Source organism: Neovison vison, chromosome 6, assembly GCF_020171115.1.
Source record: "Neovison vison isolate M4711 chromosome 6, ASM_NN_V1, whole genome shotgun sequence".
Taxonomy (NCBI): Eukaryota; Metazoa; Chordata; class Mammalia; order Carnivora; family Mustelidae; genus Neogale; species Neogale vison.
Genome location: NC_058096.1, coordinates 153,462,632 through 153,482,041, shown reverse-complemented (window position 1 = coordinate 153,482,041; position 19,410 = coordinate 153,462,632). Strand labels below are relative to the sequence as shown.

Here is a 19,410-nt window from a genome sequence, read left to right as displayed (position 1 = left end):
TGAAATGGAGAACCAGCACGTTTGATCGCAACAAGGCCTCTCCTGGAGGCTTCTGGGGTACAGAAGCAACCCAATGCTGGAAAACTCCCATGAAGAATGGCCCTCAATATCCTGTCACCCTTATCTCTTTTTTAGGGCACTTTGGGCTTTTTTGTTTCGGGTAGTTTTAGGTTCACAGCAAAATCGAGCGGAAAGCACAGAGGGTGTGCACATACCTCCTCCCCCACCACGGACATCTCGCATCCGTGTGGTGTATTTGTTCCAATCAATGAACCAACACGGACACATCCCAACCAACCACAGTCCACAGTTTGTAGTGGGGAATGTGTTAGGGGTTCTGACAAACGTGCGATGACATGCATGTGCCGTTACCGTATCCCAGAGAGTAAGTTCTCTGCCCTAAAAATCACCTGTGCCCCCACCACCCCTTCCTTCCTCCCTCCCTGAGCCCCTGGAGACCACGGATCTTAATGTCTCTGTGGTTTTACCTTTCTAGAGTACCTTATAGTTGGAATCCTAGACACATTTCTGTTTAAAACAGCACTGAATACCGCAATCAGAGTCAAGTCTAGGCTTTAGTCTGGTTTCACCTTGGAAAGTCACAGGTTCTGTGGACAGCTTCCAACAGCTGCCAAGGATGGTCCCCTGGGCCCCACGTTCCGTCCCCACCACCTCCACCCCTCAGCAACATCAGGCTGCACTGTAGAAGCAGCTGTCTTGTAAGTCAGCTGGGTTAGATTCTAGGCTATGTCAGAGGGTTTCATCCAACCACACGAAGGTCCCATTCAAAGGCCCATCAAGAAAATGCTGCCCAGTATGGTGGCAAGGGTTTTCTCTCATGGCTGTCATTTTTATCTTGCATTGCAAATACTTGTTATCATTTCAAGCCCTTTTCTGGCAATAAAGCAGGCAGGGGTTAAATTGATGGGAAGAACTAGAGCCTGCTCCCAGCAGGTAGAGGCTGGTCTGGTCACTGGTCATCTTTCCCCAGAGTGGCCTGGCAGACCGGATACATCCCAGTACTTTTCCATCCAACATCTACTACCAATAACTTTCCCAACACACCTAGGAGCCTCTCCCTCCCTTCCCAACCTGTGAGTGAATTCATGATGTTGAATTAATTGTATAATTCACCTAATTGACGGTATTGATGGATGGCCTGTTAAGAGTGGAGTGGTATTGTTGGTACACAAGTAACATTTATTTTACTCTGGCACTGTAATTACAGGCAGTAAATTAAATTAAATATTAAGCATTAACTTGAAATCAATAGGGCAACAAATCTCATTAAGAGAAAAAATGTATTATGCAAATTCTTTCCAGAATTTTATCATCATGAATAATGGCTTCATTACTAGAACTGTACAGCGGAGGAGGCAACAGAATCTGAAAGAAATAACACCGGTGCCTTCTGAGTTCAGAGGTAACACAGAACAGCCTTGCCTTTTCAGTCAGAGAGGCTTTGCCCAAAACCCCAGGGAAAGCCCTGGGCCGCAATGGCCTGGTTCACGCTCTCTCCGCTGACTTTATTAGGGTCTGTCTGCTGAAGTGGCTCCAGGCCAGGATTGGCACAGACCGGGCTTCCTGCTCCATCTGTCTTCCTGATTGCGCATGATTTGTTGTTTCTGTTTCTTATCTCAGTTTGCCTGGCCCTGAGGAAAACCTAAGACTTCGCCCCAGCCTTCACTGGATAAGGGAATTCTTCCCAAAGAGGCAGTAAAACTCTTTACTCCGTAGAAAGATCAGCTCTGTTGGTGAGACGGGAGCGCACTGTTCTCTCTCATGCCTCCTTCACGCTCTCCTGGGTATGTTACACGGCCCTCTCAGCCCTCTCAGCCCTGCCACCCGCCACTTTCTTCTTTTTCTCTGACCACTGCCCTCCTCGAAATGCCCCCAAACAAAGAATCTGGATAGTTCTCCCTCCCTCGTCCTGTTAAGCGTAGAGCCGCTATCCTTCCAGAAATGGCCTAACCTACCATCTCTTGAAAGCAAAAAAAGCAGCAGCCAGGAAGATGCTCCCCACAGACACATTTCCTGTTTGTTCACTTGCACTTTCTTAATTCTCTTGGCTCTCTTCTTTCCTGAACTGGCCTCGTCTTTGCAAACTCTGTGCACCAGCCCAATATGGCCCTGACCACAAGGCAATGGGCACCCTCCAAGTCCAGCTGACTGACAGACTCTGCTTACTTCTCACTCGCTAAGTATTTCCTTCTAGAGCTGAAGATTCCCAAGAGAAAATATCTGGAACCCAGAAGGCAACAAATCATAAACACTCTATGTAAAGTCTTAGGGGTGAGGGGCAGAGCCTGCAAACAAAATATTTCAACCCAGAAACAAGCGGGCATGCTAAGTGGGACAGATACCCCTCAAATGATTATCTGAGAGCAGTCTTTGAATGCCGTGTCTACCTGCTGCTTGGAACCCAGAACAACAAGTCCACACCATTTGACTGAAATTTTCCTTATAAACAAAACCTAACAGGACCCTAGAACACAAAGGGACCCAGATTAAAGCTCAGTATCCTACAATCCTCTCCTCCCTTGGAGGCTACTTCAGAGAAATCTTATTCTCCCCTCCTAACAGCCGTTCCTTACCTGGTGGTTGAGCCAGGAGCTGGGAATTTCTGGTCGCCCTCGGTCTCTCAGCACGTTGTCTTTCATGCTCTCAACACAGGGATGCTCCCGCACCTTGGAACCAAATGGAGGCTCGTAATCTTTCACTTCTGTTAAAGAGAGCAGGTGAACACGGGGCCATTGAGAAAGGTGTGTGCAGCTGGGGACCTGAGCAGGTTGAGAGCTCTGGCTGAGTAGCCTGAGGCACGGAGCATCAAAATATATCTCTGATTACTCTGAGAGCAATTTTTAAGAACGGTGGATTAAAATAAGAAGGAAGGAGTGGTTGTGGAAAGAGCTTGAGAGATACTCAACAGATAATCGCTGAGGGCCTCTTATGAGCTAGGTACTATGCTAACAGATGTGGACAGTGAAGAGCAAGACCAACAAGGTCACTGAGCTTTCATTTCATTTATTTCTTAAATTAATTAATTGATTATTTTAGACATAGTGAGAGTGAGAGAAAGAGCACAAGTGGGGGTAGGAGCAGAGGGAGTGGGACAAGAAGACTCCATATTGAGCTCAGAGCCAGCCTGGGGCTCGATCCCACAATCCTGAGATCATGAACTGAGCGGAAATGAAGACTTAGATGCTCAACTGAGTTGAGTCGAGTCAACTCAGGCCCCCCCAAGGTTACATTTTAATGCAGGCTTTCTCAGTGGGATGATATTTCTCCAAGGGGGATAAAACTGGTTCTTGGGAGGTAGAAAAATCCTTCATATTACGATGATTGGTAGCCTAGTGAAGGTCCCCAGTATATAAACAGGTTTAATATATGGTGGTAAACTTCATGGGGATATTTAGCTGAAAAGGGAATGAAATTGACACAACACAACATGGATGAACCTTAAGAATGTTATGTTGTGTGAGATAAGGCAGTCACAACAGGACAAATACTGCATGATTCCGTTTATGAGGTACCTAAAATAGATGAATTCATAGAGACAGAAAGTGGAATAGTGGTTGCCAGGGATTGGGGGATGAAGAGATGGAGGGCTGTTGTTTAATGGATATAGAGTTTCAGTTGAAGGGGGGGATGAGAAAGTTCTGGAAATAGATAATGGTGATGGTTACACAACATTGTGAATGTACATAATGCGAATGAATTCTACACTTAAAAATGGTTGAAAGAGTGAATTTTAGATTATGTGTATTTTTCCACGATGGAAGAAAAAAAATTGCTATGGAGTACTGATTAGAGAAAAAAAAAATGTCAGGGCACCGGGCTGTCTCAGTCGAGGGGGGGTGGGGGAGGGAAGAAAGTAAAAGAAAAAAAACAACAACAAACAAACAAAGAAAACAAGGTCTGTAAAGGCTCCTTACTACAACAATGATGACACAAATGTTGAGCAATGCTGTTTACTGGGATGATGGAGGAGAGCAATTAACAACACATCAACAAACAAAATTTAAAAAGGTAATTTTCCTTTAGTGATCCATGGGACAAAGAAGAGAAGAGAGGATAATATACCCCTTGCCTAGGGCTTCAGGTTTCTGCTAAAGTCAACCTCTTTACAGAAACTTCCTTGAATATCCCCAAGCCATTCCTGGCCAGAGGTCCCGGGCAGAGCTCTAGTTTAGCCTATACCATATTGTGACACGATCACATGTTTATTTGTCTCATCTAACAAGATTGTGAATATCTGAGGGCAGGTTCCGACTCCCTTTAGTCATTCTTGAATCCCTAGCACCCTTGACAGAAACTCCTATACAAGAGGCTCTCAACACATGCTTTATTGAGGAATGAATGAATGGATGGATGGATAGATGGATGGATGAATGAATTTTAGATCTGGTCCAAAGAGGCAATGCCTCAACTCTAGTTGAATATTAAAACAACACACTAACATAAGTGGGGGGATCAATACACACGTCACCGCGGCACAGGATAACCTAAAAGATAGAAAACACGCCTGTATTAAAACGTGTCTGTGATGGAAATGGGGGGGTGGGCTGGCTCCAATATACTTCTCAGAAAGTAGGACCTTTGGCCCTTAGCAAAATAATCTTGTATAATGAGTAAAACTTTCAGTAATTTGCCCTTCTAGGCTAAGAAGTGAAAAGGCTTTCAAGGCACCTTTTGAAAAGGGATGGCATATTCTTATTGGTTTATTTGTTTTCTCCCCTTTCCCAGAACCCCCCTTTGCATATTCATCTTCTGTGATACCCCCATTCCCACGCCCAAGTATAAGAGCGACCAGGATATCGTCTTTTCTCAGGAGATTTGAGATGAAGGCCTCCCATCACATTGAGACAAGCACAAACCATCCTTCTGTGTGTCTACTTTTGTCCTCGAGTGCCATAACGCTTCCTCCTCACTGTTCTAGGGGTGAGAGTGGAACTTTGATCAGCATAATATTCTTTCTTTCTTCCATTTCCTTATCTTCTATAGACTTTAAATTTGTAAGATCCAAGGCAGAAACTGAGTCTAGGGTCTTTCAATTCTCCACTCAGTGCCATTTACATTGCAGGCATTCACTAGATAGGAGTTGGGTTGAATCCAAACAAAAGCAGAGGACTGGCAATCAGAGCTGGTTCTCAGTACAGCTGACTCTGACCTAACCCGTCTCTTCTATAAACGGAAGGGGCTGAATTGGATGACCTCCATATTCCTCTCCATACTTATCTTGTAATCCAATCTAATTGAACAATATGATGACCTCTTAGTACACTGACTTGAGGTATGTATATTCTAATACAGTATAATGGGATAGGATTTGTATAGGATATAAAGTGCTCTTTAGATAATCTATCAGTCCACAGAGTGTCCATTTCCAGCTGTTTTGGCTGCCATAGCTGGTGTCACTAGCTCTCTGCCTAGATCCCTTTACCTGGCCAGTAGCGCCAGAACCCAGCTGACACAGGTATTGTGTTCTGAGGGCTCACACCTTTGTGCTCTCTAGAGGACGGCTGCTGGGCCTGGAGATTTCCAGAAAGTCTCATCCCCACAGGTACCCTGCTGCCAACAATAAATTTATGTGGGGGTTTTCATAATCTAACCCTTTGCCTCTGCAGGGAGGTAACTGTGGGGCAATTCATCCTCTAGAGTTCCCCCATGAAATCAGGCCGAGGCTAGAACTCTTGGAACTACAGGTTTGCTGAGCTTCTCCCATTCCTGCTTCTCTTATTCCCTTCCTCTGAGACCTATCCTCAATGAACCATTGCACAAAAATCTTTGTGTCAGGGACGCCTGGGTGGCTCAGTGGGTTAAAGGCTCTGCCTTCAGCTCAGGTCATGGTCTCAAAGTCCTGGGATCGAGCCCCACATCTGGCTCTCTGCTCAGCAGGGAGCCTGCTTCCCCTTCTCTTTCTGCCTGTTTCTCTGCCTACTTGTGATCTCTGTCAAAATAAATAAAAAAAATAAAAAAAAAAATCTTTGTGTCAAACTGGTTCTAGTAAAGCTGGCCTAAGACAGCTGCCAAGGAAGTGCTTTCTCTTTAGGTCAATCTCTCAGCAAAACTACCCCCTCTGTCCCTAGTTGCAAAGCCACCCTGAGGAAGACTTGCTAGGACTCCTTCTTGAGAAACTGAATGTACTAGCCCATCAACGATCCTCACAGCACAGTGCTCAGAAAGGGGCAGGGGATGACCATGGTCAGGGAAGGAAAATGGCAGGATCAGAATCAATCCCAGGTGTTGATCTCATGGCTGAGATTCCTTCACAACAAAGGAAACCATCTTCATAGTTGAGGTTATAACCCAGGGCCAATTTATTTCATTTCTAGTCTTAATCTTCAGAGTCACATAAACCACAGTATCTAATTTTGTAAGTTCTGTGGAGACCAAAGCAGGTTTCCATGGGGAATGGGAGAACACTCAAGAGATGCATAGGGCATCAGGGATGGTCTTGTTTTCTGGGAAAAGGAAAAGTCATGAAGGCTCCTTTGGAAAAGAAGACAAAGACGACAGTCCTTCACCAGAGCAAAGAGAATTTTAACTGGATTACTTCCTACTTTTCCTAAAACCTTGAAAAGTTGTGAGATTCTCTAGTATCCCTAAGGGGTATGAGGCCTGTTTCCATTATGTGACTTGTGGGAGAGCTCATAGGGAAGGGAGATCAAGGACAGCCTGAAAGCAGCTGGCCCTGAGCCAAGCTGGGAGAATGTGAATCCATGAGTCTCTTTCTAAGTTCAAATTAGACAAGTCTGGGTGAACATCATGTGGCCCAAACAGGCACACCCCAATTCCTGAACAGTGAAGTAGTCTTTCAGGTGAGGAACCAAAATAGAGACTTCAAGCGTATGCACGTTTAAAAAAGTAAAAAGAAAAAAAGAGGGGTGCCTGGATAGTTCAGTAGGTCAAGCGTCCAACTCTTGATTTCGGCCCAGGTCATGATCTCAGGGTCCTGAGATAGAGCCCCACGTTGAGCACTATGCTGGGCATGGCACCTGATTATGATTCTCTCTCTCCCTCTCCCTCTTCCACTCCCTCCCCTGTGCTCTTTCTCTTTCTTAAAATAAAAAATAAAAAATAAAAAATAAAAAATAAAAAAAATAAAACGTATGCGTGTTTTAAGCTGACCTTTCTTCAACTCCCAGCGGATGTCATACTTATATAATACATATTTTCCAAGACAGCTAATTTTTGTCTTTTTTTGGTCTTACTGTAGATTTTTACAATTCCTCTTTCTTTGCTCTTTGCCCACAGTTTAAGCATACTGTTCCCACCTATTTTTTTAGTCATGCTCTAGAATGATGACCTACGCTTGGCAGTGCCTCTCCGTCACCAGCTTTAATATCTGATTGTGGCAGCATGAAAACCATCATCAGCCAGTAATGTCTTTTTTTTTTTTTTTTTCCCTTTTTCCCCTCTTTCGTGGCTGTGAAAGCAATGTCATTCTCAGACCTCCACCCCGATGCAGAGGATAACTGCTGACAGACATTATGCTGGAGGCCTCTTCTTCCTGGAGGGCCTTGTGCTAACTGTTGCTCAGGTCTACCCAGAGGCCCTCAGGATACGGAGCACATCTGCCTCCAGCGGAAGGAGGTGGTCACAGACACCCGGGTGGAGGCCTTAATTCCGGGGCAGGGTTTTGAGGGCAGGAGGTCTCTGACAGCCTGGTGGGCACTGATGGTCTTCCCTGGGACAGGATATCAAGCACAGATACCCGGATGGTCCTGAGGTATCGAGCAGAGCGAGTGACTGGCCAAACCAGGGGCTAGTTTTAGCTCTCACTTTCTCCCATGGTTTCAAGCATTTAGAGGCTGAGATGCTTGAACCACTCTGGCAAAACTGCTGGGTCCCGATTCCATATCTTTTATCCCTAGTTACCCATGGTCCTTATCTATTTATTTTTCATGTTGGTGCTTGAAGTATTTTTATTTTAGAAAATGCACATGAGGGGCACCTGGGTGGCTCAGTCAGTTAAGCATCTGCCTTCGGCTCAGGTCGTGATCCTGGGGTCCTGAGATCAAGCCCCACATTGGACTCCCTGCTCAGCGGGATCCTGCTTCTCTCTCTCCTCCTGGCTTGTGCTCTGCTCTCTCTCTCACTATCTCTATCTCCCTCTCTTTCAAATAAATAAATAAAATATTTTTTAAAAAAAGAAAAGGAAAAAAGTGCATGTGATTAAAACTCCAAAATTACTAAATAGACGGATACGGTAAAAGCAGATCTTTCTCCCACTCCTCATCCCTAGTTGCACAAAACTGGCTTAGGTTGAATGCTGGGATTAAAGGTGACTTAAATTTTCCCCTTACTGTTTACGATGAGCCCTTCTCAATCTGTATTTTTATAAAAGATGAAGTGTTTTGCTCCCCAGTTCACTGAAGACTGAAGCTTGAGTAAAACACTACAGAAACAAATCACAAGACAAATGAAAGCTACTCGGGTGTTATGGGCAACACCAAATTGCTCTTAAAGTCACAAAACACCCGCTCTGTCCTCATCATATCACAAAGCCGGAACGACCCATCCCAGAACCAGCACCTTCCACAGAACAGGCTTGGAGCGGCACTGCTGTAAATATTTTTGCAAGGAAGAAATAGGAGTTGCATCTTGACAGAGGAAGTGAATACAAGTTATTAAGCACACTTGAAGTATTTCAAATGAGTCAGACAGGGAATGTCGAAGAAGAATCTCAGAAGATGTGATCCAACACTTCATTTTACAGTTGAGAAAAGAGAGGCCAGTGCACTGGATTCCGGGAAGAACACTCAGAATTGCACGCTAGATTACTGGTAACTCTGAAAATGGTTTTGCCTTTTTAGGAAGCCTTGCATGCTTTCTCCTCTCTCCTCAAGCATTGCAGTGAGCTCTATCTCCCCCAGCCAGAGCAAGCCCAGCTGGGGCAGCCCCAGGTGGGAACATGCCTGTCACAGATGTGACAAATGTGTCCCTCCCTGACTTGGCCAGCCCTGCACACCACGTGACTCTGAGAAGGGGAAGCTTATGGAACCTAGCGGATGGTGATGGTTTGTAATTTCTAAACAAGTTATGCAAAAAAAAGCACTGATTACTAAGAGCAGCCCTCTCCTTAACTACTATTATTTACTGACATTAAACCCAAACCGTCATCCATTTTGGGTTTAGGGAAACAAGTGGGATGGTGGGGGTGGGGAAAAAGGAGCCTCTCACAACTTGGGCTGCAAGCACCAGATCAGGACAGGGTTGGCAAAGGAGTTCGTGCATGGTTTTCTAGAGTCCTCTTTGTGCATGTGATCAAACAAGGCCCAGGCTCAGGCCTCCCTTCCATGATGAGCTGGAGAGCAAGCCAATTAAGGGGTGAGTGGGCTCCCCAACATTACTCAGTCTACTCCCAGAAGACCGCTGGCCACACAACTTTTCATGCCTGCTGGCCCGACTCCCTGTGGGACAGGCTGGGCAGCTTGTGTTCACCCTCCGAAACTACCCTAGGAGCTGCCCTCCACCCAAGATGGAGGGGGCTTGGAAGGTGAGGCCCCAGCTTCCTCGTGAGCCAGGTGAGGTGGTGTGATGCCGAGTTCAAGGTATGTGTCTGACTGCACCCGGGGTCCCCGGCAGGACGGAGCTCCAGCTGTCTGCAGTGGTGTCCTGTTTGATAACATGCCATTTCTTGGCCTCCTTCCCTTTCCTGACTCACTTCCCATTCCCTTACTAGCATTTCCTGAGATCACTTCCCAAATAAACTACTTAGGCTCAATTCTTTGTTCCAGGGCCTGAGGCACCCAACCCAAGGCAGATGCTCACACAACAGAATTCTTCAATCAAACCAAGTCTCTGTCCCGCCCTCAGGCTGCTTTCCAGGCCAGGCACACCAAGGCCCACCAACGCACAATCCTCGCCCCCTCCCCCCCCCCCCGCCCCACGACTGCCTCAAATAGCCTCTTTTCTAAGAAATGCCTTTATTGGGAACAACTTGCTCTTCTTTCCAGCTCCCCTTCCGCCGCCTTTCCCCAAAGTCTTCTCACTGGTGGAAGCCAGCCTGCACTCCCAGACCCTTGCAGCGTTTTTTAAGTTGTCTCAAAGGTTCTGAAGAGAAGCCATGATTGCCTCTCTCCACCCCCCACCCCTCCCCAGTTCTGCGCACGCAGAGGGCAAGGCCCTGGGACGCAGCGCCGTCCCTCTGGAAGTCAGCATCTGGAACACAGCTGTTGTTCTGATGTGGTGCCAACCCCACAGAGCAGCAAAGCCGTTGACACTTCTCTGAGAAGCAGCGCCCCTGAGTTTTAGATCTGCTTCCAGATTTGACTCCCCTGAAATCCAGGACAGCAAAGCCCTTCTCTCCTGTCTCTCTTCAGCCCTTCTCCCCCACCCCTCTTTGCTGTTGTCCTTGCTTTGGGTCTCTTTCCTTTCTTTTTGATTCCTGCGTTCTTCCTGTCTGTTCTGCAAGGCGGTGGCAAGCTGACAGTCCGCTCAGGGCCTGTGTTTCCCCTCTGGTTAGCCGCTTGCTCTGCGGGCTGCTGTGCGTCAGTTTCTATTCAGAAGCCAAATGGCCAGGGATTTGGAAGTCAGCTTGCTTGTGGGCCTGTTTAGGCTGGGGTTTTGGCTGGGGATGATGTGAATATTGTGCCTGCTGTGCTGGCCACAGGGGGCCTTGAAAGGGTCCCCGCCTCCATCCGCCTCCCACACCACAGACACTTGCATGAACACCAAACAAACCGAGAGCCGGACAGAGATTTCTTTGTAAGACAGAGCCAGGCTTTGCGTCTGTCCTTGCTGAGTGACGACTACATGACCTTCCTCCTTCTTTATAAGACAGGAACAGACCAATCACCTCCTTCTTCCAATGGCTCTGAGAGACCTGTTTTCTTCACTTTTATATTCTGTCAGGCGATCCAAGTGTCTGAAGTTAGGCCCTCTGTTGTAATCAGTCTCTAACTCTTTAATTTTTCTTCCTAAAATCATCATATTCACCTCCTCCCACCGCTGATATTGTATCATGTGTCCGTTTTTTCACCACTTGTCTTTCTAGAATATTAGCTCTTCAGAGACAACTTGTCCCTTGAGGACAGAGACTGATTTTTGTTTTGTTTTGTTTTGGTTTGGTTTTAATTTTTTCACTGCTGTGCCTTCAGCATTTTGAATGTGCCTGCCATTTAACTGGTACTCAATAAATATTTGTTGAGGGAAGGAATGAATGAATAAATAGATCTTCAGAAAAAAAAGGGTAAGAAAGTTATCTCAGACTATAAGGTGCTGAGCCCATAACATGCTTAGAAAGGAAAAGCTTTGGGATTCTGCTAACAGAGATGCACCCAGAGGAGACAGCCTTGTCAGTCTCTGGAGACTTTCATGAGGGAAGCCATCACCGAACGTTTTTGCCAGCTACTTCCGGAGAGGCACTGAATTAAAGGCCAGGATGCACTAGGTCGCACTGGCTGCCCAATCCGTAATGATAACAATAGTGACAGCAGCTGTCCCTTACTTGAGATGTCCTTCGCTGGTCAGACCGGTGGTGTCCTAGGAAGGCCAGGGCCAGTGGGCTAGAGTCAGACAGCAGGGCTCTGATCCCTGGCCACACAGCTTGCCCAACTCCTGGGACCTCAGTTTTCCCATCTGTAAAATGCAGCCAGTAACAGTGCTCTCTTCAGGGTCCTTGGTAGATTGGAGGAGTGGACCCGTGAGGCAAGTGCACAGTCACGGCAGCTACTCCTCTGAAGCTCTCATCATGATCACACCTGCCTCCACCAGGAGGCCTTCTCCTTTTGACCGCCCTCTTCAATTATGACAGCTCATTGCGTGAGCTCCTGGGTGCGAATGGTGCTGGACTAGCTGGTTTCAGAAGAGTGGTATGACCCTCTGTTTGCATTTTCTCATCTGATAAGAGAGACTTCTCCAGTGTGGTGCTCTATTTTTCTCTGTTTCCCCCTGAGCTGTTCTGCACAGAGGAGAAGCTGATCAAGAAGGAACTCAAGGGGACACTCCTGAGTCTTCCCCTTCCTTCCAGAGCTGACCTAAACCCCTGTGCCTGACCCTACTGTCACACTCCCCTGTCCACTGAAAGCTGTTGTGGGCTTTCAGTGCCCTGCCTTACCTTCCTGCAGCACGGGTCACAACCAAATTGCCCTTGCCTGTTCAAAAGTCTACTTCAGTTCCCGTTAATAGCCTAAGATAAAGCCTAGTATTAGGACCTAAAAGACATTCATAGAAGACCTGCTGTGTGGCACAATGGTGCCTGGGGAGACGAGCCTAGAAAGGTGAGCAGGGCTCAGATTTAGGATCCATGTGAAGAGTCTGGGCTCAACCACAAAAACAGAATTGGGTCACTTAAAGCCGAGAAAGCTGGGGTTTCTCATTCCCTGCAAGACGGTCCCTTGATACTTGGTATCCTACTGTATTCAGTTTGATGTTCTGCTACGTAGAATAAAGCTGGAGGGAAAATTAGCTGTCCTACGTTGCAAAATAAAAATCTCAATCTACAAGTCATCAGACTAAGTTAAACTTCATATTCCACCATTTCCCTTTTGGAAATGAGACAGTCAATGAAAAGTGGTAATTACACACGTTTTATCTGAGATTGCAGAAAAGAAGGCCTAAGCTTCACGAAAACCTTTTTATATCCTGTTCTTTTTCTTAGACCTTCAGAATTAAAGGGAATTATTATCCATTTTGCTTTTAAGGTAAGAGATGTGTCTGCATGCATACATTTTTCTTTACTTCTTAAAAGTAAAGAAAAAGAAAAAAAAGTCCGTCTCATCAGTAGGCTACAAACTTCCTGAAGGCAAAACCTGTCCTTCTACCCCTGTTGGGAGGCAATGCATCTATCTGCAGGCTTTATGTTGTTTCTAAGAGACTCCTAAAATACAGAAGAAAAGTTTCTGAAACCAAGACTAGGCTAAGAATCTGTCTTTAATATTTTTAAGATAGATCCCTCCTCAAACAAACAAAACATACACACAAAAAAACAAAAACTGAAAAAAACCCAACAAACAACAAAAACCAAAACAAAATCAAAACAAAAAAATCCCTACACCAAAAAACAATGCTTTCCAAAGAAGGTTAACGAAAGGACTTAATCTGTGAGTTCACGTACTCAATCAACTGAAGGGCTCTCAGTGGGACCGAAGCGAGTACAGATACAGAACTTAGGTTTCTGCAGCCTGAGTGGAGATGGGAGAAAAAGGATTGTGGGCTTAAGATCAAACAAAATGAGAAACGGGATGGCCTATTTCCGGTTCCCCCAAAGCTGTCTGTTCTTATCCTAAAGGTTATGAAAGGTTTTTTGAGCAAACGAGATCCTGTTCCTTCCTTGGGAAAACTTGTTTATACTGTATCCGTTTTTAGACCCTGTAAAAGTTGGTGAACTCAGTTCTTCCCCATGAGCCCGAATTCTTCCACACTCAGCAAATATCAACAGGAAAGGGCTTCAGTCATTGATAACAATGAGAGCAGGGAGCTCACACAGGGCCTTAATAAGCTGGCTGCGCCGACAGAGGGAAAGACAGAGGCACAATCTCCAGCTCATGTTTATAGAACAGTGGGTTTGAAAGGAGAGAAAAGATAGCGAAATCTAGGTAAATTTATTCTGACAGTGACAACAGCATCATCTCTTACACAACGCATACCGGTCTGAAGATTCGTTTTGCAACTGTCAAAGCTTTTAAGCAGAAAATTATTTTCAGTGGCTAAAACTTGGTTAAACAAATTTCACTGTGCAAGGAAAAACCAAGTTAGTTTTGGAAGTGCTGTTGAGGAAGAAACTCAGCAAGACAGCCAGATAGGAAGTGCCATCCCTATGCAGGAACCCAGGCAAATAGGTGACGGGACAGTAAGCTTTCCAGTGGAAAAGAGTGATATGGACCCATTCTGGAGGATTGGCTAAGGAAGTTCTAAACAGGATGAAGACTCAGAGCCAGCATGATGCCAACCAGAGCCACCATGCTTTACCCATGGGTAGGGTGGCCCCATGATCAAAGCTCTGATGATCTGAGCAACAAAATAAATTTTGATGATATTAGATACTCATAGAATAAAATAAATATTCATAGCTCCAGACTGATATAAATGCATAATGGAAAGAATAAATACTGGGGGTGGCAAGGGAAAAGACGGATCTCCCTTACAGCAGAAGACCTACTACCACATGTAGGAAGGCTAAGAAAACAGAAAATCACTGATAGGCAAACATTACAATAATAATTGTTGCCAACAAGGATGACTGATGGATCCTAAAATCAGCAGGTATTCTTCATGCCCCAAAAGCACAATCTCAATCTAACCATGAGAAAACATCAGAAAAACCCAAAGTTGAGAGACCGTCTATGAAAGAACTAGTCTAACTTCTTCCTGGGTGTCAAGGTCAGGAAAGACATACAGAATGAGGAAGTGTCACAAGTTGACCAAGAAGCCAAGGACGTTAACTGGAATATAGGATCCTGGACTGAATTCTGCTCCAGAAAAGGACATTGCTGGGAACTCAGAGACATGAATAACTTGTACAGACTAATTAAGGTATTGTGCCAATGTCAATGACCTGTGTTCAATAGCTGTGCTGTGGTTTAGGTAAGGTGTTAACGGTAGGGGAAGCTGGCAAAGAGTATATGGGAACTCCCTATCCTATTTTTGCAACTGCTCTGTAAGTCTAAAAATATTACAAAACAAAGAGTTAAAAATAAAACTAGAGTTGGCTTGACTTGACTTAGCCACCAGCCAAGACCAAGCTGAGATGCATAAGTTTCTTAGGTGAGAGTACAGTCATGGAAACTACCGAGAAGAATGCAAAAAGGATAAAAATGTAGACCTGAGCCATTCTCATGTCCATGGAAATCAGGATAATGCTGTCTAAAACAGCGGCATCCCTTCTACACCCCTGAAGAATACCATAGCATTCCTTAAAAACTTCTCTACTAGAGTTTTACAAATCTAAACAAATATACCAAATCGTTCCACTTGTTTTGCCCAACAAAGTAAAGTCATCCCATAAAAATAAACTTTGAGCCAAATCCACTACATAGACCTTATGATTCTTAAGGTTAAAAAAAAAAAAACCCTTAAAATAGAAAATGAAACAAAAATCAGATGTTTTCCATTGGATATTTTTATAATATAAATGTTTTTATAATATATATAAATAATATTTTCCACTGGATAAATAGAACTAATTCTATGAATTGTATTCATGTTCATCTCTTGCCAGATATTTAAATATCTGGTGAGATGCATCAAAAGAAAAGTAATCATACTTCAGAAAAGGGAATAGAAAGCTTTATGCTCCAAACATGGCTTTCAGCTTAAAAATCTAGCCTTTATTAGCACAATTCCCAATCCTCTTGGAATGGGTGTGTACTAACAGATCTCAACTAGCTCCAACTGTGGGGTTAACACTATTATACCCCTGGAATCATGCTTGAAGTAAGCGGCATGACATCATTTTGAAGACGCATCAAGCCCTGCCCCATGAGGCGGTCCATACATACCTCCCACTGCGTTACAGCGAGATGTCATTTCCCAGAGTACCAGAGCCATGGAGTAGACATCCGTCTGCTTAAAGGATTCAACGTTCTCCAAATTCATCCTGGACTCTAGGACTTCTGGAGCCATGTATCTTGCAGTTCCCACCTAAAGCAATAGAAGACACTGAGGCCCATCATGTAATTCCATGCATCTTTATTTTAAAAAATAACTGATGTTTGTCCTCTACACATGCAGATGATCCCTGAAAAGTGCAGTGCTCTTTTAAATCATGAGACAGGCAAAGAAAGTTAACAGCTTATGAAATTATTTTTAAAAATAGGTTTTCTCTCCCTGAAAACACTTTCAAAAATATAAACAAAGCATACCAAAATAAGGAAGTGCCAAACCCCAGAGCTGCTTTATCTAGTTTCATGATATATGTCATTGTATTATACAATAACATCCTCACAGATAACTGGGGAGACAATGTCTGTGCTACTTTAGATCTTTATTTTTGCTTTTGCAAATTAACTGTTTTTATCATTCCTGAAACACCAAGATTTATGGGGAAAATAAGAATCATTGTCATTAGTTTCGGTCACTTAAGGACTGTCTTAATCTTCCTTGTTTACTCTATGATACATTCCAGTGTGCCAAGAATGTAGTATAATTTCATAAAATCTCTAGTAAAATAAGCTGCATGAAAGTATTTCTATAATAAAAGACTAAATCTAGACCATTTTATAATTTTGATGGCAATGCCATGTAGTTTTGTTTGGACTATGATAATGTGAAAACACTGGCATACATAGGGAAGAAGAAAGATATTTTTAGGGAAGGGATCACTTAAATATTTGGTTTTAGAGCATGTGTGGCATCGCTAAATAACAGTGAAGTCCTACCTTCTCAAGAAGCTAAGGAAGGTCAGGTAAATTGATATTATTGTCCAAAGGAATGTTTCTTAATGGTAGGTAACAGAAGAAAGTTTTCTTCTTAATAGGTCACTGCATGACTCATTACCCTGTCATATTACTCCGTCCATGTTTCACTCGTTATATTTATCTGAACATTGGTTGTGCAGCCATGGACCCAAGAGGCCAGACTGAGCAGTAACCAAATGGTTCAAAAGCACATACCCCCCTACCTACTTAAAGGAAACAATGGTGCTTTCCAGACTCTACTGTAATCTACATCAAGCTTCCAGTGTGTGAAAAGATGGGGTGCTCTTATTCATAAAGGGTGACTTGGTACTTTCTAGTGACCTTCCAATATCTCCTTACCCAAAAAGATTTCTATTTTCATCTGTGAGATGCTTCAAAGGAACCACAGAATTGTGTGTTCACTCAGTCTGTCAACTCAACTCAAATATTGATCGGTCACTTTCGCTGTTCAAGGCATTGTGATAGATGGGAGCAAAAATGCAAGTGGATTTGGGCTCGAAGGAGACTGCTTTCTAGAAAGGTAAAAAGAAAGCAAGGTAGCCACCAATAGTTCAGAGTAGGAAGGGCTGGATAGAAGCAGAAGAGAGGAAAAAGAACAAAGCACGAATGGGGTTGTTCAAAGCAATGAAAAGTCATTTGCAAATGCGAGAGAAATGAAGACTGACTTAAGGAGAAGAACATCTGTCCTCAATTAGATGGGCTTGGCAAACCAGAGGGGAAATGTTGTTCATTAGAAAAGCATGCTGGCAGGACAGAGTGGGGCATGCCAAGGGGCATCTCTAGGCAGGTGTCCATTAGCATCAGGCTGTTTGAGACAAAAGACATGAGAGATGGGTGGGGAGGTGGTGTAGGCCCCCTACAAGTAAGGCGATCCAGGTCTAACTTACCTGCCCACTGTTGGCCAGGTCATCCACAGACAGAGTTGGGTCAAGGCGCAGGGAAAGCCCAAAGTCACATAGGCAGCAGGTCAGGTCATTCTTCACGAGGATATTGGAGCTCTTGAGGTCCCTGTGCACGATGGGCATCTTGGGCCTCCCACACAGGGTGTGGTCGCTGTGCAGGTGAGCGATGCCCCGGGCGAGGGAGCTGCCCAGCTTGCGCAGGTCCTCCCAGCTGATGACGTGCCGTGTGAGGTACTCCTGTAGGTTGCCCTTGGCGTGGAAGGCGGTGATCAGCCAATACTGCTTCCCCAGCTCAGTCTTCCTCTCCTCGGCAGTCAGGAACTGCAGGATGTTCTCATGCTTCAGGTTGATGTCTGAGAAGATGTCCTTCTCCGTCTTCCAGGAGGCATACTCCTCATAAGGGAAGATCTTGACTGCCACAGTCTCGAACTGCTCTGAAGTGTTCTGCTTTAGCTTGGCCTTGTAGACCTCGGCGAAGCGACCTTTCCCCACCAGGGTGTCCAGCTCAATGGGCAGTAGCTCTGTGTTGTGGTTGATGTTGTTGGCGCAGGTAGAGCTGATGTCAGAGCGGTCGTCTTCCAGAATGATGGCCAGGTGCTCACTGAACTCCATGAGCTTCCGCGGCTTGCTGGTCTCCCAGGACGGGCTCAGCTTTTGCTGCCGGTGAACACGGTAGCAGTAGAAGGTTATGATGACGGCTATGGCAATTCCCAGTGGTGGCAGGAGGCTGACGCCTGTCACTTGGAATATGACTAACAACAAGTCAGGGTTGTTGGTGGCATATTCTGATGTGGAAACAAAAGGAAGAAGAGAAGAAATTGGGTTCAGTGGGTATGCACGGTCAGAGAATGGGTCCATATCTCCAGCACCTAGACGCTTTAACATCTGCATAGATTTTGTGGGTAATAAATTGTGACTTTTTATTCCACGGATGGATGCATATGTCCAGATTTCCTTGCCCCTGGCCACCTGCTAAAGGTCTCCTAGTCTTCCCTCAAAGTTCAGCTTCAATGTCACTCTCTAAAGGAGATCCAGGAAAATGTGGGAAAGTGTTGTATTTTATATATTATCTAACATTCTACATTTTTCCTATATGACAACTTGGCACAATTTGAATTAAATCACTATGACTCCAGTTATGGGGTCTTTCCCTATTTTTCCTACTTATCCCACCCTCAAAGGACTGACAACTCCATGCTACCATGGGCCACGTCTTCCTTTTTCACTACTAGAAACAGCACTGAGCCCACATCAGGTCCTCAGTAAGTGTTGGATAAACGGATGAAGCATTTATGGAGTGTTAACTAAACCCAGGGCGTTACAGGAGGCTTTGGGAATAAAGAAAGAATGACAGCTCCTGCCTCCAAAAAGCTTGTATGGATGGCACAGGGTAAAGATGAGGAGACGGGCACAGTTCTATCATCATCTTTGTTCTTTTCTATACTCCAGCTTGTCCTATTCTGACCGACACGCAGGCCACCCTTAAGCAGGTGGTAGGAAGAGAGTGGGGAGAGGAGTCTGTGCAAAAGGGTCTCTTTAGAAGTCACTTACCTCATATCCACCCAATATCCCTCATTTTCCCCCCAAAGGTGTTATTTTTTCATTTGGGAAAGAGAGTGAGAGAGAGAACGCATGACAAGGGGGAGGGAGAAAGGGAGAATCAGGCTCCCCAGTGAGCAGGGAGCCTGGTGCAGGGCTTGATCCTGGGACCCTGGGATCATGACCTGAGCTGAAAGCAGACGTTTAACCGACCGAGCCACCCAGGCGCCCAACATCCCTCTTTTCAAAGTGCATGTGATCTGAAGCTTCGTAGAACAGGAAATCTTACTGGCAACAGTGGAAGTATTACTACAAAGGTGAGAAGACTAAAAGGAAGGACATGTAGTCAGTTTTCTAATCGGGACCAATGAGGTAGACCTGGGCGGTGATGGAGGAGAGTCCTCAGCCCCAGCCATCTGACCACACACAGTGTTGTGTATGTCAAACTCTACTTCATGCGCTGGCCTTGGCTGACTCTGGTCACATGGTTTTCCTTTAGGGAAGGAAAACACGAATGGAAACAGCGGCAAGAAACAGTGAAAGGCAGTTATGGCTCAGTGAGATCTTTGTGGTGGGCTATCTCCACTGGGCAAGAATGCCAGAAT

At 45.0% G+C, this 19,410-nt stretch overlaps 1 protein-coding gene across 2 annotated transcripts in view; it reads right to left on the bottom strand.

Annotated features, from left to right (window-relative positions):
• Window positions 1-19,410, bottom strand: part of TGFBR2 (transforming growth factor beta receptor 2) — a 90,077-nt gene that overhangs the window by 2,819 nt on the left and 67,848 nt on the right. For both annotated transcript variants that reach the window (XM_044252615.1, XM_044252616.1), the window contains 3 exons: window positions 17,252-18,051; window positions 15,447-15,588; window positions 2,595-2,722 (listed from right to left, as the gene is read on the bottom strand). In XM_044252615.1, the coding sequence (XP_044108550.1) occupies window positions 2,595-2,722; window positions 15,447-15,588; window positions 17,252-18,051 (1,070 nt within the window). The remainder of the gene's footprint in view (window positions 1-2,594; window positions 2,723-15,446; window positions 15,589-17,251; window positions 18,052-19,410) is intronic.